General features: G+C 49.5%; 1 protein-coding gene across 1 annotated transcript; it reads left to right on the forward strand.

The window, feature by feature from the left end:
- Nucleotides 1-8,491: 8,491 nt before the first annotated feature.
- On the forward strand, nucleotides 8,492-15,810 carry LOC109684055 (keratin, type II cuticular Hb6). Its single transcript, XM_020160230.2, has 9 exons — nucleotides 8,492-8,948; nucleotides 9,975-10,183; nucleotides 10,900-10,960; nucleotides 11,682-11,777; nucleotides 11,999-12,163; nucleotides 12,405-12,530; nucleotides 12,800-13,020; nucleotides 14,969-15,000; nucleotides 15,134-15,810. The coding sequence occupies exons 1-9, from the start codon at nucleotides 8,580-8,582 to the stop codon at nucleotides 15,310-15,312; spliced, it is 1,458 nt and encodes a 485-aa protein (XP_020015819.2). The 5' UTR covers nucleotides 8,492-8,579; the 3' UTR covers nucleotides 15,313-15,810.
- The last annotated feature ends 5,609 nt before the right edge of the window (nucleotides 15,811-21,419 follow it).

The following is a 21,419-nucleotide window of genomic DNA, read 5'->3' on the forward strand; positions in this document are numbered from 1 at the left end:
TGCTGCCTAGGATTCCCCAGTCCTATTTATGCTCCAATTCGGTAGGGGCCGGCCATAGAGGTGGGTTGGGACAATTGAGCTTTATGGGCTTGGGCGGTTAGCCCTGTCCAAAGCTTCTCCAACATGCCCTTTAATGGCGGAGTAGCCCGCGCCCTCCTCTTTGTAAAGCATGCCAGCCCCTGGGCCTTGGGGACTCAGCAGGTTTCATCTTCAAAGTGCCTGGAGGCAGGGCATGCAGTGTCCATGGCAGGAGGGGAGGGATTAATGGCCCCAGGAGAGGGGGCTGGGGCCTTGAGTGTGACATAGGGGGGTTGGGGGAGTGGGGAGCCAGGAAAGATGGCGGTTTTAACACATAGTATCTGGATCCTTCCATTCCACAGTGATTGAGCTGCCTCTAAAGGACAGATCCGGCTTCCCTAGCTGCAGACTAAAAAGGCTGTTGAAAATCACCTGTTTTGCTTACTCTGGCAGCACACAGCAGTTGACTAAATATTTGTCTCTCTGCCCTTCCAACTTTTCCTAGGAGGGTTTTCAAACAAAGAAAAGTTGAAATAATATTACAAACACCAGTAGATGCTTTACTTAGACACCTAGAGCCAACAGTAGTTAACAGGATGTCACATTTGCCCAACTATTCACCAGTTTTAAAAAGCATGGTCTGTAATCCTCAAGTACTTCAGCATGCATTATTACTATTATTTTTTCCCCTTCTCTTCTGTTTCTTTTTGTTGATCGGATCAAACCCAGGGCATTGAGCATACTAGGCTAACCCTCCACCACTGAGTTATTCCCCACCTCCAGTATAAAATTCTCTTTCTCTTTCTCTTTTTGGTGGCACTGGGGTTTGAATTTTGGGCCTCACGCGTGCTAGGCAGGTGCTCATACTGCTTGAACCACTCTAACAGCCCTACATTTCTTAAAAATAAAGACTACCATTTTCACATGCCAGAAAATGAACAGTAACTCAATCTTCCCAAATGCCCTGAGACTTCTTAAAAAATAGATTTTATCCGATTTATCCTGTGACTCGTTCCCTTATATTTTCTGTAAAATGGAAGTTAGATCTTGAGCTGGACTGTCAGTCTGGTAGGTAATAGGTATGTGTGGGTATTCAAGATTAAGCCAGTTAACATTCAAGAAACAAAAACTCTTGCACTATCTGCAGTTAAGCTTTCAATAGCTACCCATGACTAGTGCCTGTTTAACTGGATAGTGCAGATGAAGAACATTTCCATTATTCCTGAAATGCTTTTGGGCTAGAGGCTTGACTATTTTCAAATTAAATATTTTGGGGCATAATGTCTCATAAGAGATGCTGTATACTAGGTGTGGTGGCACATGTCTTTAATCACAGCTACTCTCAAGGTGGAGGTAGGAGGCTGGCCTGAGGAAAAGCACAAAACCCTATCTGAAAAACAAACTAAAAGCAACAAGAATGGGGGTGTGGTTCAAGGGGTAGAGTGCTTGCTTAGCAAGCATGAAGCTCTGAGTTCAATCCCCAGTATTGCCAATAAACAAACAAACAAACAAACAAACAAAACAGAGTTGCTGCGTAACTCTTGTATCAGACCAAGAAACACAAAATGTGGGGCTGGTGATGCTAAATTGGATCACAAAGTGATCAGCACTTTGGAGGAGAGGCAGGAGGATCACGGATTGCAGATCAACCTGGGCTACATAGTGAGACCTTGTCTCAAAAAAACCAAAAAAAGTATGTTTTCTCTCTATACTTAGAGAGAACTGTATAGGGAAACATACATCATATTTTGGTAAGGGAGTAGTTTCTTTTTATTGGTTGCCTACTATGTGATCATCACTGTAAGTCATAAATGATCTTAAGTTTCCATCATCTATATGAAGTATGTATCATTATTCCAGTTTTACAGATGGAGGCTCAGAGAGGTTAAAAAAGTTGTCCAAAGTCTCCCTGTTGGTAGTGGTGGAGGTAGGAGGTACTGAGCTTTCTCCCCTACAAGCTATGAGGAACCCTGTGTTTCTGGATGCCCAAAACAGTTCAGAAGAGTAGGAAAGGTGGTTAGGAGGGGATTCCTGTGGACTCTGGGGGAGAGGCAGGTGAAGGAGGTAAGGCTCCTTGGATGGTTGGAATAGGAGGGCTGTGGGATGTGTAGGGCATAGGTTGTGGAAGCTGTGCTAAGGCTGGGGAGAAATCTGGGTGGATTTGCAGGACCAGGAGGGGGACAGTGTCAACTTTAGCTATGTATCCCATTGGCATACTGCAATTATTTGACAGATTATATTATGTCCTCCTTACCCACGGGCTGCTCCTACTCCAATAGAACAGGTCCTAGAAAAACAATTTTGTAAGGTACAGACATTTGTATTAAACTGAAAGGAAAGGCAGTGACAGGACATGGCTCCCAGTCCCCTGGGCCAAAGCAGCAGAGCCTAGGAGGAGCATGGGGTTGGGGTTGGTAGGAGAAGGGCAGAGGGGAGGAAACCAGAGGGCAGGGCTCAGTGTGTCTGTGTAAAACATTTAGTTTGTGACAGGACAGACATGTGGTTGCAGACTGTCACTCCAGAGGAGGATGTGGCACCTGCTGTCACTTTATGGGCTCGGGATAGCTGGACCAGCATTTTCAAAGCCCTTTGTACCCTCACCAGCAAACCAGCTGGCTGGGTGTTCTGCAGGGGCGCTGAGTCAAAGTGGCTCTTACATACTTTGTCTTTCCAACTGATGGAACTCCTAATAAAAATGCCACGCACAAACACCAGCTAATTATTAATGGCTGGTCCTTGCTAAGCAATTTTCAAGATGCAAGAAGCAATTTGAAACAAGATATAAGGAAACTCAAATGTGACACCACTTCATTAAGCTTCAGGAATTATTAATTGCTGCTAATTTATGAAGACCTGAAAGGACATTCAGCTTGTTTTCTTTGAAAAAGCTTGTGGTGGGGGAGGGGAGAGAAGGAAGGAGGGTGAGAGAGGGTTGGCAGAATTACCACTCTATCTTCTGGTCTTGGCTCTGGCAGTGTAAAGTTAATCCAGTTTAACTTTGTGAAGTTAAAATATTAAAATTACTTTTGTTGTGAAATATCACACACAGAGTGTTTAGGAGGTACACCTTACCCCATGGGAAGAAATAGAACACATATGTATGTACTACACTTCATTTTGATTATATCTTCCTTCCCACCTGGGATGACCTATCTCCTGGATTTTGTGTTTAATTATCCCTTATTTTTCTTTAAAGTTTTCTAACCAATGATACATTGTCCAGTGTTAGAGCCTCTTGTACGTGGAATCATATTGTATGCATTCTTTCCTGTCTGGTGTGTTTTGTTTTGTGTTGCTTCCTGTGACTGTCCTATGTCATTTTCACTGTAAAGTGCATTGGAATAGACCAAAGTTTGTTCACCTTTCTACCCTGAGGGGCTCGTGTTTCCAGAGTTCTGAGTATGAACAGAACTGCCAAGTCTTCTGGTGCATCTGAGCAAGAGATTTCCTAGGGTGTATGTTTGTTATTTTTTGAAGTTATGCAGGTATTTTGTTAATTTGGAAAAGTATTTTATGAATCTTTTTTTTTTTGTCATGTTGGGGCTTGAACCCAGGGCCCCGAACATGCTAGGCAAATGCTCTGCCAACTGAGCTCCACCTCAACCCTAAGAATCTCTCTTGATGTTCATCTTACTTTGTACTAGATACTATTCTGAGAACTGAATATGCATTAACTCATGTAACTGAGACTGGTGTTCTCAGATACTGAGGCCTGAGGAGGTTAAGAGACTTGCATAGGGTGAGAGTTAAAGACAGAGCTGACATCAGAGCCTGGTGGGTTTGATCCCAACAGAAAGGACAAGTTTGTCTCCTTGCCACTCCCATCTGTGTACATCTGTAATCCATAAGGCAGCACACATAGATGGTATTGGTATGTAACATACAACATGCACACTCATTTCTCCGCCCTCTTCAAGGCCTGCAGGGTGCTCTAGGGTTCAAAGCCAGAAGATAGAGGAGAATTCATTATTGTTCTTGGTGGCCTTCCAGTTTTCAGAGGAACAGGGAGCTGGACATGTACTCAGAACATGAACAGAAATGCAAACCCTGTAATGTGTCAACATGTACAAATGTTTTATTTGTGGACATGTTCCAAGGGCTGGGCACATAGTAGGTACACTATAAATGGATGAATAAAATTAATGCCAGCTGCATATTAAATGCTGAGTAATGGAGTCATCAAAGCTTGGTGGCTAATTGTGCAAAGCTTTGTGGTAGAATAGGGTGGGGACCAAATGAAGCAGACCAGAGAGTGGCCATTCCTGGGGGCAGGACTCCTTGCTGGGGCCTGAAGGAGGAAGGAAGTAAAGGAGATGTTTCCTTGACCAAAGGGAGCATGTCAGTGAAGAATCCTAAAGACCTCAGGGCAGAGTAGAGATGCGGATGCATGCACCAGGTTGGGGAAGGAAGGAGAGGCATGGATGAGAGGGAATTTCTAGGGAAAGGGGAGGAGAATGAGATGCTTGGCTTTTACTACTCTCAAGCTTCACTTGGAAGGAGAGAAGGAGGCTGGATAAGGGTGTGGCTGGGAAGAATGAGAGGGAAAGATGACAGGGGAGATAGTCTGAAGAGGAGAGAAGTGGAGAAAAACGGGGGAAGACCCAAGGGAGAATGGTGGTGGCAGGGACTCTCCAGGAATGAAGGAGCAGAGGAGGAGAGGTTGATGGGGGAAGAGGCACAGCATTGAGGGCAAGGTGCAGACCAACCTGAAGAGGTGGATGACCTCAGTCCACGTTATAGGAATGAATTTTAACAGGCAGGGACAAGGGCTGGGGCAGGTACAGGAGGAGCTCAGCCTGGCTTTGGGATGGAGCTCAGCAGGAGAGTTTCTGAATCAGATCCCAGTTCTGCCCAGACTTCCCACAGAGCCATTGGTCCCTTTGCCCAAGGATGCCCCTACTCCAGTGAGTTCTGATGGAGAGTTATTTGAGGGTCAGGGCTCCGACTTGGATCTCTCTCCAACTCACCGACCAGTTGCCCACGAAGACGCTAGACCTGAGTTCAGCTCCCTCCTCAATAGCTCAGCTCTACAACTGTGTAAATAGTCACTCTATAATCCCTCCCCCAAATTCCTTCATTGGACCTGACCCTCACCTGCTTCCTGTGAATAGAAAACAGGGTGAGGAAGGGCACAGCCCCTTGGTCATCTGTAAGCCCAGCCTGCAGATGCTTTGAAATCTTCCAGCTGTAGAGCCTGTGGGCTGCTTCATAGCCTGATCTCTTAGGCCTGAACTCTCAAGGAAGACACTGGCCCTGCTTTCTGGGTCTCTAGTTAAGTTGACTTCCTCTCTCTCTCTCCATGGTCACAGCATCTCATGATCCCTTCACCACTGTAATGACCCTCAGTCTCCCCTGTTGTCACTTTTTGGCCCTGTCTCACCCTCTTCTACTGTTTGAAAGACCTCCATGCATACTTTTTCACTGACCCTGTCCTGCTCCTTCCTGCCTTTTCCTGGAAAGGGTGATGGCAGGAATAACAAAGCTCCTCACCCTTCCCAGGAGCCTTCCATACCTTTCCTATCAGACAGCTGCATTTCACGTGGTCTCAGGGATGGGCACTGGCAGCAGGCCTCATGTTCCTCAGCACCCAATGGTACATCCAAAAAGTTGCCCTCTCAAGTGTGGGTCTGTGGTCCCTGTCACATGGGGAGCTCCCAAATCCACATCTCCCTCCTCCAAATTAAGACAGAGTTCCACATATAGGTGGAGCATATCAGCCACAGAATCCCTGAATGCCCCACTGGAAGATGGTATCTAGTCTTAGCCCTCTTCCATCCCAGGGGATCTGTCTCACAACACTGGCTGCAGAAGGAAGAACTGAAGGCAATGTTGAACAGGGAGCTTCTTATGTGAAAAATGACTCTATTTGCTTGTTCTTTCCAAGAATCCATTGATATACAGTTCACTTGGCTGAAAGAGAATATTGTCTTCTGCCCTGTCTCCACAAATAAGGTGCCTATCAGGGGGCATTTTCCTTGAATAAAAGCTTCCCTAAATGGCTGAGTGAGAGCAGTCTCTTTTAGGAGTGTAACTGCCTGCCCTCTTTCCAGGAAATTCTTACTCAACTTCAACTACCACTTGTCCAGTTGTGGTGAAAGCCTGCCTTCTCTCACCGTCTTTGCAGTTCCATTATGCTTGGATGGATTGTTAAAGGCAGCAGCCCTCTGGTATCCCCTGGCTATCAATCAATCAGGAGGTGTGGGGATCAGGCAAAAATCTCACGAGTGGGTACGACATAGTTTGATTTATGACTGAAGATCTCTGATGATCTGTTAAGGCCAAATAACTACAAATATTATCTACCAATTACTGATTTTCCAGATTATCTGAATATCTTCTTTTCCACTGGTGTGGTTGCCCAAGGATTGATGACATTTTTCCTTTGCCAAGATGAGAGATTTTCATTGGGCCTTCCTTGGGGAAGGAAGGTTGTATTGAAGAGTGAAGTAGGCACATGGGTTTTTTTCCAGGGTGAAGGAATAACCATGATGAAAGGTCTCATCCTCCCCCCTTGTACAGGCCTATATGGTAGAACAACAGTAGAGAGTGTTAATTGAGCACTTTCTATGTGCCAGGTGCTGCATTAAGCATTATCCACACATCATTTTATTGAATCCTCTTAGAAGTTCTTTAAGATAGGTACCATTAGTGGAAATTGGACATTGATGTTTAGGAATGTGGGTGAGTATATCCCACAAAACCTGCCAGTATATCATGGCCACAGCGGCAACAACAAAGAAATATGACTGCACCCTTAGAGTGTGTCAGGCTCTGTTCTACATGCTTTATGTGTATTAATTCTTTTAATCCTTACAACTACTTTATGAGTTAGGAACTATTATTAGCCTCATTTTACAAATCATGAATGAGGCACAGAGAGGCTAAGTAGTTGCCTGAAGTTACACAGAGTGGTAGAGTTGGAATTTGAAACCAGGCAATTTGGAATCTGAGTCTGTGTTCTCAGTTGATCCGCCATGTGTTTCCACTGTTTCGTTGCAATCATATTAAGAAATACTTTTGCACAGTAACTGAGTGTACACATATACACATAACACATACAGTTGAACCAAATGGTCATGAAACAATAATTATTCATATGAAACAATGTCATGTACTCTGATATTTTCTATTCTGCTTTATTTGATTTTGTTCTAACCTATCTCATTAACATAGAATTCTGGTTGCTCCCATTAGTGGGTTACAACATGAACTCTGAGAAAACACAGTCCTAGGTTGCCTCTTAATGATTAAAGCCCATCTGCACTGAGCTCTGAGGTGAGCATGTCCACATTTCTGAATCTCCAAAGCAGTGGGAGAGAAAGCCTTAACCCATTTGCCAGAGGAGTGAAAAGCCTCATCCCCAGACTACACGGAGCTGGTCAGAGTAGTGCTTTAGTCACTACCCAGCTCTTATGAGGTCCAAGCATACCCTGATTTGGATCTGTTCTGATATCTGTCAAGGCTACTGACTCTTCAGGAAAGGGGGGCTTCAGAAGGAAGAACAGAGATTGCAGCAGGGACTTGGGGTGACAGCAGGGGCCGGGGTGCTCTCCTCATATTGCTTTATTAGATTTTATAATCTGAGCCAAATGCTGTACTGACTTACAATGATGATACCCACTCCAGACTTTGGAGGAAGCATACAGGCCCAAGATGAAATGCCATCATTTAATCCTTGCTTGAGGCCTTGTTGTTCAGGGTCCAGTGGTCCACTGTGTGCCCTGAGGCCTTGGAGGAAGATTCTAGGGGGAGGAATGTCTCTTTTGGGCATAGGATGGTCAAGATGGCCTAAGAGCTGGTCTGCGTAGCTGTGAGAGGGTGGGCAAGGGTGTGAAAGAACATCTGTGAGATTGTGGGTAGGAAAGAAAATCTGGGATGGAGAGAAGGAGGAAAGATGAGAGAGAGAGAGAGAGATGATATATTGACAGGTACAAGTATGAGTTCACAGTAGGTGGGAAGGTGGTAGGGTTTGTATGTGAATTACTGAGTTAGAGACTGTATGAATATGTATGGGGGTGTAAAGAGAGGCCGTCAGGGTGGGCAAACAACTAAACATAACACAAGTTCTACACCATCTGATCTCACAATCTCGCAACCTCCCTGGCCAGGTCGGATCAGCACTACGGACAGCGGTACAGAAGTCCTCAAACATGTGGAAGGAGAGCCCGCCACGCCCCTTTTCCTCTCTTCATTCCAACCTGAACCACCGCCCACTTCCTCTCCCAACCTCTCAGTGTCTGATTGGGCCCTTGAGGTGGTGGTGGCGGAGGTGAGTTGGCCCTTTGAAGAAGAAAATTGTGTAGTTTAGAGCAAAGAATCATTATAAACATTTGGCCGCACCTGGGCAGCAATTAAGCACATTTAAGGAGGAGCGACAGCAGCTAAACAAGCCAAGCCCATAAAGGCATCTAATACCTCCTGACCACGTGGTCACAGTCAGGCTCTCCACGTATATAAAAGGCCCACGGAGGTCCAAGAAGTAAACACCAGAACCCACGTCCCCTGCACCCACCACTTGGACGTCGCCAACCTCAGACACTCCTGTCCCACACAAAAGCACCATGACTTGTGGATCTTACTGTGGTGGCCGCGTCTTCAGCTGCGCCTCGGCCTGCGGGCCCCAGCCCGGCCGCTGCTGCATCACTGCCGCCCCCTACCGCGGCATCTCCTGCTACCGCGGCCTCAGCAGGGGCTTCGGGAGCAACAGCGTCTGCGGGGCCTTCCGCGCTGGCTCCTGCGGGCGCAGCTTCGGGTACCGCTCCGGCGGTGTGTGCGGACCCACCCCACCCTGCATCACCACCGTGTCGGTCAACGAGAGTCTGCTCACGCCCCTCAACCTGGAGATCGACGCCAATGCGCAGTGCGTGAAGCACGAGGAGAAGGAGCAGATCAAGTGCCTCAACAGCAGGTTTGCTGCCTTCATCGACAAGGTGGGTGTCCTGGATCATGCCCTTCCTTCCTGGACCCCTCTACCTAGAGGCACAGCCAAGGCTGGGCAGGCATCCCAGGGGAATTCAGCTGTTGCTCCTGACTTCTGGGAGGTCTGGGCAGCCTAGGCTGAGGCTGATCTCCATCAGAGGGGGCAGGTTGCCTGAAGAGCAGATGGAGTGGGGAAAGGCCAGGCTAGCTGAGCTCCTCCCAAATGGCCTGTGGTCTCTCCTTGGTTTCCATCCCTTAACACCATATGGGATGGTAATCTGAGTGCTCTGTCCTGGATCATGCCCTTCCTTTCTGGCCCCTCTACCTAGAAGCACAGCCAAGGCTGGACACTCCACGGGAGGGAGTAAGGGGCCAAAAGACCTCTGCTTGACTAACACCCTAGTCTCTAGGAGAGATGTGCACAAACAGGGACACAGAGGCCCCAAGATTCAGAAGACTCAACAACAGTTCAGAGGCAGAGCATGTGGGGAAAAACTGATGGCCAAACTTCTCTGGGCACCAGCTAGACTCCAGAAATTCCAGGGGAAGGCAGCTTCTCTGCTGAGCTGGGAAGTCTGAGCAGCCCCATGCTGAAGCTGAGTTCCTTTTGAGAGGGTGGATTGCCTGAATAGCAGGGAAAGAGGAGAGGTCAGGCTAACTGTCCCCTCCCCCATGGTCTGTGACACTATCCACATCACTATCCCACATTCTAGGATGGGAATCTGGGTGCCCTGCCTGTGAGGGCTCCTGCCTCACTGGCTTCAAAGGATAGAGCCTGCATCCACCTGATACAGGGCTCCTGTACTCACACAGTGGGGACTCAGTTCCTCCTTGAGCAGGCACTGATTTCTGCCAGCCTTTGCTCCCACCCTCAAATGGGAAACCCAGGCACAGGTTAGGATCAGGTAGGGGAAAAGTTGCCCCATTCCCCAAGGCCCACCTCTGCCTGGTCTCTGCTGAGCTCAGGGAGGGCATCTGCCTCCAGCAACCCCCAACTCAGCTGGCTCCTGTCCCCTCCTCCCCTTCCTGATTGGCAGGTGCGCTTCCTGGAGCAGCAGAACAAGCTGCTGGAGACCAAGTGGCAGTTCTACCAGAACCGCAAGTGCTGCGAGAGCAACCTGGAGCCACTGTTTGAGGGCTACATTGAGACACTGAGGCGGGAGGCTGAGTGTGTGGAGGCCGACAGCGGAAGGCTGGCCTCAGAGCTCAACCACGTGCAGGAGGTGCTGGAGGGCTACAAGAAGAAGTGAGTGTGGCCCATGTGTTGTTCTGCACAGCAGATGGCTTAGGTTAGAGCTTGTGGCATAGGCAATGAGAGTCCAGGGAGGATGCATGGCCCCAGCCAGGCCGAAGGAGCTGCGCAATGTGCTTATCTGTGGAGTTTCTCCCTGAATGCCTGCCTGTACCAGGCCAATGGTCTCAGGAGCAGTCTTTGTCCCACTGCGCCTTTCCTCCTAGGGCCAAGACACCCAGAGGCATCCCCTTTCTGCTCTCTTGGGCAAGAGCACAATATCCCTTCCCCTCTTCTCATCCTGACAATCACTGCCCTGTACTGCCTCTACTGGATTCAGCCCAAGGGCTCGGGAAGGACAGGTTCCACTTTCTGGGATTCTACTGGCCTTGAGTGCTATCGGTTTTGCCATCTTTGACTAAGGACTATCATTCAGGGGAGGGTGGCTGCAGTGCCTGAGACACCACAGTGTCTACTTCCAGTACAGGAAAGTCCTCTTTTGCTTCCTGAGGTGACCTCAGAACAGCCTTGGTAATTGGAACTGGGAAGTCAAATGAGTCTTTGCCCACCAACTTCAAGTGGACAGCTCCAGCCCCACTCCAACCAGAACAGACCTGGCAAGGCTGCTGGGGCCAGCTGTGGGCAGTTACTCCATCGTTCCTTTACGGGTGTGAAGGGTGGGAGTTCCAGGGAGACCTTCCCACACTTGACCTCCCTTTCTCCCATCTCAGGTACGAGGAGGAAGTTTCTCTGAGAGCCACAGCCGAGAATGAGTTTGTGGCTCTGAAGAAGGCAAGTAGTAGGGGGATGAGGGGCAGAACACCATGGGATTCTGGGGGAGAAACTTCTTTTGGGGAGACCTAGAGGCTTAGCCTCAGGATGGGGAACAGTGATCTTTCCACAAATTCCTAGACACTCTGGCCTTAGAATGTTGCAGCCAGGGCTTTGACAAAGGGGAATGACCTTGGGATGTTCACTGGCACCTGCTCCAGGGTTGTGATGACTGCCTTGATCTTTGGCTTCAGAACTTGAGGTCTGATCTGGGGTCTCATAGAGCCATGGGTATTTGTCTATCTGTGCACAGATAGTGTGGTATTCTTAGTATTTCAAAAGTCTGACTTTGAAGCCAGCACACAATCCCAGTGTAGAAAGAACAATGGAACAGAGCCAGGAGTGCCAGGTGGTCTCTTAGAGGGCTGCTGAGGAACAAGGACAGGAGAGCTGGGAGTCATGTGGTCAGGCTCCTGGAACCTGAGAGGGTTGACTGAGAGTGGGCAAGGTGTCTAGTGGGGAGGCCTGAAAGGCAGGTGAGCATCTCCAAGCCATGAGGGTTTGTTCTCACAAGGGTGGAAGCTGCCCAGGGCATGCCAGAGATGGTCAAGGGGAAAGAAATACTTGGGATCAGGAGCTCAGGGATCCTTCTCCGCCAGGATGCATAGTGTGGGTGAGAAGAGAGGAGTTGGGGAGCGTTACAGTAGGGTTCCTTGGGCTCATACCCTCCCCTCCTTCCCAGGACGTGGACTGTGCCTACCTGCGCAAGTCTGACCTGGAGGCCAACTCAGAGGCGCTGACCCAGGAGATCGACTTCCTGCGGCGATTGTATGAAGAGGTGAGGAACGTGGCCAGGCAGCAGGCAGGCAGCCAGCACAGAAGGCAGTGGTTTGGTGTAGAGGTTGGCCTGTTGGGCAGAGATTTGTGTACCGTCTCTAGCTGGGGGACTGTGTGAAGGGGCAGGAACTGGGACCAGGGGAGGACTAAGAAAGTGGTCCACATGTTAGGTGGGACTGTGGTCTCAATAAGCTTGTGACACCCCTATGTCTCCTTCTGCAGGAGATCCGCGTTCTCCATGCCCACATCTCAGACACCTCGGTGATCGTCAAGATGGACAACAACCGGGACCTGAACATGGACTGCATTGTCGCTGAGATCAAGGCTCAGTATGATGATATTGCCAGCCGCAGCCGGGCAGAGGCTGAGTCCTGGTACCGCACCAAGGTGAGACACGGCAGTGCAGGGATGTGAGGTGTCCATTGGAGAAGGCTTCTTTTTTCCTGTGGATACTGATCCCTAAGGATGGTAAGACAAGAGCCAGCAGCTCTCAGGTTGGGGTGGCAGGGCAGAGCTGCCTCGTGTGATTGCACAGGCTGAGCACTGTACTGTACGATCCGTCAACCACGGTGTCCTGAGTGGTGGGACATCCCAGGCTGAGGCTCATGGCATCTCTGCCTCCCCCCAGTGTGAGGAGATAAAGGCCACAGTGATCCGGCATGGAGAGACCCTGCGCCGCACCAGGGAGGAGATCAACGAGCTGAACCGCATCATCCAGAGGCTGACGGCCGAGGTGGAGAACGCCAAGTGCCAGGTATGGGGCAGCTGTGCCCAAGGCCAGAGGGGCTAGGGGCCTAGTCAGTGTCCCACAACCAGCTTGGGCCCTAGTTGGATCTCACCATTCAGATTCCAGTCCTGTGCATGGCTGTAGTCCCTGGTTGTGGTCAATCAGGATGCCCCATATGAACAGGGCAAGAGGCCTGTTTCTGGACTGTTCCCAGCTGGTGGTATAGCTTGGGCACATCCAGGGAAAGGACAGAGAGACCCAGTCATAGCCTACCTCATTCTCTTCTGTACCCCCAGAACACCAAGCTGGAGGCCGCGGTGACCCAGTCAGAGCAGCAGGGCGAGGCAGCCCTCACTGATGCCCGCTGCAAGCTGGCTAGCCTGGAGGAGGCCCTGCAGAAGGCCAAGCAGGACATGGCCTGCCTGCTGAAGGAGTACCAGGAGGTGATGAACTCCAAACTGGGCCTGGACATCGAGATCGCCACCTACAGGCGCCTGCTGGAGGGCGAGGAGCAGAGGTGAGTCCTGTAGTTTTTACTTCCCAGCCCTGCCTGTTTCTCAGTAGGCCTTGTTGCCTCCATACCTCACCGTCCTGCACCTGGACAGGAAATTTATGTAAGTCATTTTCCCATGACCTAGCCCCATGTATGTTCCTCTTGCCCACCCACGCCTTTAGGTGTGATGGAGCATTTTGCAAATCTGACTTTACAGTCATGTGTTGGGCAGCAGTAATCTGGTTTCTGAGCAGCCTAGTTCAGTCCTTGGTTCTCCTCTCATGCTAGTGCTTCTTCCCCCAGATCTGCTTGCATTTGCCCCTCAGCATTGCAGGTTCTTCTTAGCCTGACCCTGACCTAGCCTACCCTTGGGAATTCAGGTTCATGTCATAATGACAGCTTCAGATGGGTGAGGGCTGGAGGTGGTCCATCATCTCCTACTTACCTAATCATTATAATGAGTTCCCCAAAATGTTCTTCCACTGCTGTAGTGGGACTGAAGGAGACAGACAGCAGAAGCCAGTTGCTTGTGGCAGCTATGCCTTACTCTCAGGATTTTTGCTTGTTTCCTTGCTTGGGGGGCATGGGAGAGGTGTGGCAGGAGGTAGAAGACCCATTGGTCCAGCCTTCTGGTGGCTGGAGGAGAGCTATCTACTTCCAACTCCTCAAGGACTTTTCTCCAGACTTGGAACTCATTTTTTACCCATAGTTTCTGTCATCTAGTTGGTTTTAGCTCATCACTCCTCACACTTTTCTTCATGTGTACGGTCAGGTCGTGGTCCTATGGAGAGGAGCAGGGAGAGAATGATGCAGAGGGGATATGCTGGGGAGATGGGAAACACAGGTTTGGTACCTGGAAGTGTAAGTGATGACACAGTGAAACTCCCAATAAACTTTAAGTAGTTGTTCAAGTGTTGGAAAGCCCGGAGGCATGGGGTGACAGCAAGGCCTGGAGAGCTTCATAGGCAGGAGTTCTGGGCAGAGTTTAAAGTCTGGATTTGGAAGTGAGAGACACATAGCATTGGAAACAGAATGGCCCCGCCACTCCAGCATATAAGGAGAGAAGGCAGAAGCTTTGATGTGGTTACCTGGGAGACCTGACTGGGGCATGATTGGAAGTTGATTCTGTCAATCTTGGGTACTGTGTGTTCAGGGCAATTCAGCTTGATTCCCTTTGAGAGACAATGTTGTGTAGGCTGGGTGTCATCAGGTAGCCTGAGTTCTAATTCTGTCATTACTGATATTATTTATTATTGGCCATTTTCTCTCTATGCCTCAGTTTCTCCACCTGTCAAATAAGAGAATGGTTGTAGATAGTTCTGAGCCTGTTCTAGGTGGGTTCTAAAATCCCATTCTTTAGCCAACAGTTATTTACTGAGCCAGACATTGGTTTTAGGTGGTGGGGAAAAGAATAGACAGAAACTTCTGCCTTCCCCTAGGCCCACATTATAATGACAACAATCAGACTAGATTTAGAAGGTCATACCTGGTCCCCTTAAGTGCATTTATAACTCAGTCAGAGGACATAGAATCATAGCTTTTTTATTTATTATTTTCTTTTTTTTACTTTTTGTGGTCCTGGGGATTGAAGTCAGGGCCTCAGCACCCCATGACTCGCCCCACACCCCCAGTCCAGCAGTTTATGTGTAGTAGGACTTGAACTAAGGACCTCAGGCTTGCTATGCTTACTAGGAAGGTGCTCTACCACTGGAGCCACTCCTCCAGCCGAGGGCTGTGTGCTGGTGCTAAGCACCTTGCATGCTTTTGCTGGTGAGGAGACCTAGGCCCAGGGCGCAGAGCTGATAAAGCAATGGAGAGCAGGTGCTGCATGCATTGTGTCCAGAACCCACTTGGTGACCCGGGGCTGCCCTTGCTCCTGGCTTAGATGTTTCTTGTGCCTTCCCCTTGGCAAGAGCCCAGATGGTCTCTTGGCTTTACCACGCACTGATGTCTTCCCTTTCCTCTCCCACAGGCTGTGTGAGGGCGTTGGCTCCGTGAATGTGTGTAAGTAGTCCGAGCCCTCCCCTTCTTCAGCGGGGTGGCCTAGGCGCCTTTGGGGAGGGACACATGAGCTTGCTGCAGAGCTACCGGGCTGTGGCTGTGCCTGACCCAGCATCGCCTACTTTCCCCCTTTCAGGCGTCAGCAGCTCCCGCGGTGGCGTCGTCTGTGGCGATCTCTGCGTCGCCGGTACTTCCCCTGCTGTCAACACCAGAGTCTGCAGCGCCCCGTCCAGCAACCTGGTGGTGGGCACCCCCAACGCCTGCGCCCCCTGCGCCGGGGTGGGCGCCTGCAGCAGCGTCTGTAAGAAGTGCTAAAGAGGCTACAGCATTGCAAGCCACCACCCCTCCACCGCCACCTTCTGCCCCTCAGGACCTCGCTCACTGGAATGCACACCTGCTGCCTGCCTCCTCCGGGACCAGGGACCAGCTGTGTACACCCTCCCTGCCTGGGAGCTGCAGCCCCGGGACACAGGGTCTATTTCTTTAGCTTTTCCTTATAGCTTGTTCTCATCTTTTTGTGCAGTCTTCTGTTTTTGTTGGATTCATTGGTCCTCCCTGAGTTTGGAGGAACAGGGTAGGCCCCAGAATGTCACTCTCTGCACTTCCCAGGAGTCTGCCCATGTGCTCTGCCTGGGTCTGGAGACCTGGACAAACATTGTTGCTGGTTTTAACGTGACTCTGGGAAGGACATGAGCAAGAGCACCGTCTTCCAGACTGCCCGCAGAAGCTTCTGAAGAGCCAGTGACTCAGCCGTCTGCACGTTTGTCTTTGTCGCACTCTGCATTTCCAATAAACTAATTGTAGCCAATCAAACCTGCTGCCTCAGAGTCTGGAAAATGCTTGCTGTGATGGGTGCCTCTGCCAGAGGTTTCTCAGGAACTTGCCATCCACCTGGGTGTTTCCAGTAGGCTTTGAAAAGGACTGCAGAAGATGCTGCCCATCTGGCCTTGAGCAATCCAGGCCTTGGGGAGAGCAAAGGCAGATTGCTGGGGACAAAGTGTCTTGTGGAGGGGTGGATGCTCAGCCTCAGCATTGCCAGCATTGTGGGTAATTCTGTTGTGGGGTCATCCTGTTCCTTTTACGGCATTGCTGGTTTCTATCTAACAGATGCCTGCAGTTCTCCCCTATTTCTTATTGTCACAACCAAAGATATCTCCAGATATGGCCAAATGTTCCCTAGGAGTTCTTGACCATGGTGATTTTGCCCCCTCCCTCCAAAGGCATTCCTGGGGTGGTAGTGCATGAGGAATTGAGGGGTGAGAATGGAAGAAAGTTTGGGGGAGCAGCAGAATGGAGGAGAGGAAGAGTTCTCCAGAGAACTAGGTGTCAGAACCAGGCTGCTCATTCAGAGTCCAGACTGCTATGCACCATATGGCAACAGCAGTGTGTTGCTTCCACCCTCTGTGCCTCTGTTTCCCTGGCTAGAGAGTGGGAAAGGCTGGGCCACCTTCTTGAAGTCATTCCCAGGTTACTACATGAGCTGTGGGGTTGGAGCGGGCTCTGTTCATACAGTGCTCATGTGAGCACTAGTCCAGCCACTTACCAGGTGTGTCATTATGGGAAGGTGGTTCATCCTTGCTGGACTTTGGCTTCTCATAGGTAAAATGGGATGAGGATGCTTAACAAGCAGTAGGGAGGATGTCAGACACCTATTGCACAGAGCCGATCACTCTAGAGGGAGAGGCTTGAAACACTATTTCATCATTCCTCAAGATTCCAAGAGCTCACTTTGCAGTTCTTCTCCTTTGCATGATATTTTTTGGATACTGGGTTGATTGAAAGGTCCAAAATGGCCTCATTCACAGGGGTAGATATGGTGCTGGCACCAGCTGGAGCTCAGGTGGGGCTGTTGACCAGGATGTATCAGAAGACAATAATTTGAGCTGGGCGCCAGTGGCTCATGTCTGTAACCCTAGCTACTCGGGAGGCAGAGATCAGGGGGATTGCAGTTTGAAGCCAGCCCAGGCAAATAGTTCATGAGACCCTATCTTAAAAAACCCCAGCAGAATTGGAGAACATCATTCTGGGTGAGGTTAGCCTGGCCCAAAAGACCAAAAATCGTATGTTCTCCCTCATATGTGGACATTAGATCAAGGGCAAACACAACAAGGGGATTGGACTTTGAGCACAAGATAAAAGCGAGAGCACACAAGGAAGGGGTGAGGATAGGTAAGACACCTAAAAAACTAGATAGCATTTGTTGTCCTCAACACAGAGAAACGAAAGCAGATACCTTAAAAGCAACTGAGGCCAATAGGAGAAGGGGACCAGGAACTAGAGAAAAGGTTAGATCAAAAAGAATTAACCTAGAACGTAACACACACGCACAGGAAATCAATGCGAGTCAACTCCCTGTATAGCTATTCTTATCTCAACCAGCAAAAACCCTTGTTCCTTCCTATTATTGCTTATACTCTCTCTTCAACAAAATTAGAGATAAGGGCAAAATAGTTTCTGCTGGGTATCGAGGAGGTGAGGGGGAAAGGGAGGGGACAGGGTGGGTGATAAGGGAGGGGATTAAGGGGAGGGGGGAGAAATGACCCAAACATTGTATGCACATATGAATAAAAAAACAAAAAACAAAAAAAACACAAAAAAACCAAAAAAACCCCATCACAAAAAATTGGGCTGGTGGAGTGGATCAAGGTGAAGGTCCTGAGTTCAAGCTCCAGTATGGCAAAAAAAAAAAAAAAAATTGAACAGAGAAAGTTAATACAAAGAATTATTAACTATATAGAGGGTCAGAGGAACGAGGGATTGGCTCTTAAAAACCTAAAACTCTAAAGAATACAGGAGCTAGGGCAGGGGAAATGGCAGAGTGGTAGAGCACTTGGCCAGCATCTATGAGGCCCTAGGTCTTATCCCCAGCACTGAAAAAAAAAAGAAAGGAAGGAAGGCAGGAAGAAAGGAAGGAAGGAAGGAAGAAAAGAAGGAAGGAAGAAAGGAAGGAAGGAAAGAAGAAAGGGGAAAAGAAGGAAGGAAGGATCCACACAGGAGCTATAAACATGAGGAGCAGCCCTACATTGGGCCTTTTCTCCAGCATCTGCTGGTCATTTCTTCACTGTCCATCCAGCCTTGGATAATTGTTTCCCTGAGGACCCTCAGGCTCAGCCTGATGCCTGCCCCTAAAGCCAGCATTACAGGTTTTAGGTTTTGTTACAGCAGTACACCATTACCCGGTACCAATTTCTTTTCCACCTACAAAACATTCCCAAACTTAGTGGCTTAAAACAACAATGTGTTTTATTATTGTGTGGGTTGGTGGGTGATTCTTTTGCTTCCTGTTATTGGCTGGGGCTCTGGGTGACTGGAAGGTTCAAAATGGCTTCATTGGAATTGTTTGGCATTTAGTGCTGACCACTGGTCAAGAGCTCAGCTGGTGTGACAATTCCTCCCCATGCTGCCAGTCCTCTTAAGGGTGGGCACAGAGCCTGGAAGGCCATCTTACCACCTGCTATTCTGTTGGTGAATGTGGTGATGGGCCAACCCAGACTTAAGAGGAGGGGAGCTAGGCTTTATGCTGTAAGGAGCAGCACTCACAGAGAAGGAAGGAATTGTTGGGGAGGCATTTCTGAAGATAGCTGCCATAGGAGGATTAGATGACAGGACAAATAAAAGGTTGGAGGACAGCATGGCACATATAGTACTAGAAATGTGGTCTTCATTGTCGTTGTTACTCTTACCATGGTGGCTTAACAGTGTGGCATTCCTAGCCTCCAAGCTTAGGCACAGTGCAAGGGTAGGAAAACACAGGGACTTGGAAGCCTAGAGAGCTTAGGTTCTTATTCCGGCTCTGTCCCTCAGAGTGTATGGTCAAGGCCCTTCATTTTGGGCACCCCAGCTCATTTACCCATGTGATGAATAGGGGGCATCAGCAGCCCACTGGATCTTTGGGAGCTTCAGTCCATGCACAGACCAGGGGAGGTGTCAAGGGATAGTTACTTGGGTATTGTCACTCCTGCAGTTGGCTCAGGCTTACAGAGGGATCCAATGGCTAGACAGCACACATTACTACCCAGCAGAAGCCAAAAGCCTTGTTAATTGCCCCATTGCCATTTACAACTGCAAGATAATGGGAAAAGTGCCTGGAAGGCAGTAAGGATGAGAAATGCCCTTGGATGAAACTTTTATGGGGGTGAGTTTGAGCGGGGGCAGAAGGAGGCAGGAAACAGAATGGAGAAAAGAGGGGCTTATTTGCAGCTTTTAAAGAGGCTGCAGAACAGACCCCCAGCCTCCCAGTGACTCAGCTGGACTTCCTGGAAGGCTCCATACTTTCTCCTGTCCCACCTCTGCACAGGCTACTCTTGTGTCTGCCATGCGTCTCTCCCCCTGGCTAATCTTTTGCTGTGAAATGTAAGCTTTGGGGACAGGGACAAACATTCTGACATTTTTTTCTCTTATGTAAAGTCAAGCTTATCTAGCAGTACTTTGTACAGAGCAGGTGCTCAACAGCAGTGGTAAAGTAGGCAGGCCCAGGGGTTCAGCCCCAGACGCTCTAACACATGGAATGTTTGCAGTGCCAGTCTTGCTTGGTGCCTTGGGCTGATAGGATAGAAGGAAGATGCATCATCTCCAGAGACGTAGCACTGAGACAGACTCCCAAGGCTAGCAGTTCTTAAGTCATTGGAAGAGAGTGTTAAAAGTGCCAGACTCATTTTCCAAGAAGGTCAGAACTGAAAAGACACCAGAGAGCTTCCAGCCTCCCCCCCACACCACATCACTTGACAGCTGTTCGGAGCATGTGAGGCAGAGCAGGGAAAGAAGTGAAACAGGACAGGGAGCTGCAAGAGGCACTGAGCAGCCAGTCAGACAGGCCTGTAGGGCTGGGCTGCTCCTGCTGAGAGTATAGGTTACTTTGTGTGGGGCCCACACAAAGGAAGATTTGTGTTTTATGAATTTCTCTCTGGCTACTGGCCCAGTGGGGGGCTGGAAGGAGAAGAGCTAGGCTCCATTCAGGAAGATAGTGGCAGCAGAGAGAGAGGAGGGAGGCAAGTTGGAGAGAGGTGTGGGAGGCTGAAGAGGGAAGTGCTAGGGGGCTCACTGATTTTGAGGAAGAGGACCAGGGAGCTCACAGGTTCTGGATGGGCCAGAACTGTAGAATCACTGTACTTCTGGGTTCCACAAGGGAGACATGAGGAGACTGCAGCAGAGAGGTGGGAAGGAGAGAGTGGAGTTGGAAGATCTGTGGAGTTCTACCTGTCTCTAGGGCTGCTGGGGGCTAGTAGCTGAGCAGTGAGGGCTGTGGGAATCCCCAGGACTCTGAGAGCAGCTGGAGGCTTACAAGGGAGGCCCTTGGCCACAGCGGGAATGAAGACATGCATGGTTCAGGGACAGGGTATAGAAAAGTGAGAGGGGAAAGAAGGCCCCGTGGTACCTGAATGCGGGAGTTGAGGTAGGGTGAGGTCCATGGGCCCGTGAGCAGCGTTCATGGGAGGAGCTGAGACCTGGCCCAAGACATAGGAGGGAAAGGCCCAAGACTTGGGGGTCGAGAGGAGAGAAGACGACAGAGAGTTGAAGAAACTTGGTGTGGAGCCTGGAGGGCCTTTGGGGGCCTAGAGATTCCATGAATGAGAAAAGGGGTGGATCTTCCAGGATGAGCTGGAGAGATGGGTGGGAAAAAACAGAGACTGGTGGCTGGGAGGGAGGTAAGAATGTAGAGGAAGGAAATGGAGGGCATGTGGTTTGGTGAGGCTCACAGAGACCATTGCAGGCCTGACCCTACGAGGGACCAGTTTTCCTCCCCAGAACTCTCTTAAGCACAGAAGAGATCAGGCCAAGAAGGGAATCCAGAACTGTTTTGTTTGTTTGTTTGTTTTGTTTTGTTTTGTTTTTTTGTAGTACTGGGAATTGAATTCAGGGCCCCTTACCATTTGAACCTTGCCTTTAGCCCACTTGTTTTTATTTTGTTTTTGAGACAGGGCATCACTAACTTTCCTAGGCTGACCTTGAACTCAAGATTTTCCTGCATCTACCTCCTGAGTAGCTAGGGGTACAGGTGTGGGCCACCATGCTTGGCCCATAGGAGCTAAGTGTTGGGATTGAGACTCTGAAATACTGGGGACATGATTGTGGACAGATGAGAAAGCAAGGGGGTGGTCTCCCCTTAGCAGTCACAGGATCATCAGGAGCTAAAGGGGGAGGTGTGTTTGTGGGAAAGTTGGAAAAGGGGCAGATGTTGAGGGTCTCATCCCCTCTTATTTAGTGGGCAGCATAGGGAAGGGCTACAGTCACTTGAAGATGACAATGGTACTTCTGGTAACTGGTTCTGTGGTGTGTGTAGTATTGGGAGGAATAGAGGTGTGGCAATAAAAGAAAGTGGGATGTGTGCAGGAATGGGGCTAGAACCAAGTGCACACATGTACATATAACAAACACACATGTATCACACACACACACACACACACACACACACACACAGCCTT

Source organism: Castor canadensis, chromosome 8 (assembly GCF_047511655.1).
Source record: "Castor canadensis chromosome 8, mCasCan1.hap1v2, whole genome shotgun sequence".
In the NCBI taxonomy this organism is placed as follows: Eukaryota; Metazoa; Chordata; class Mammalia; order Rodentia; family Castoridae; genus Castor; species Castor canadensis.

Excerpts from the sequence above, each read along its gene's own strand:
- LOC109684055 (XM_020160230.2), top strand. The coding sequence starts at position 8,580 with ATGACTTGTGGATCTTACTGTGGTGGCCGCGTCTTCAGCTGCGCCTCG. Across the intron at positions 13,021-14,968 it reads CTGGAGGGCGAGGAGCAGAG|GCTGTGTGAGGGCGTTGGCT; the intron begins GTGAGTCCTGTA and ends CCTCTCCCACAG. Across the intron at positions 15,001-15,133 it reads CGTTGGCTCCGTGAATGTGT|GCGTCAGCAGCTCCCGCGGT; the intron begins GTAAGTAGTCCG and ends TCCCCCTTTCAG.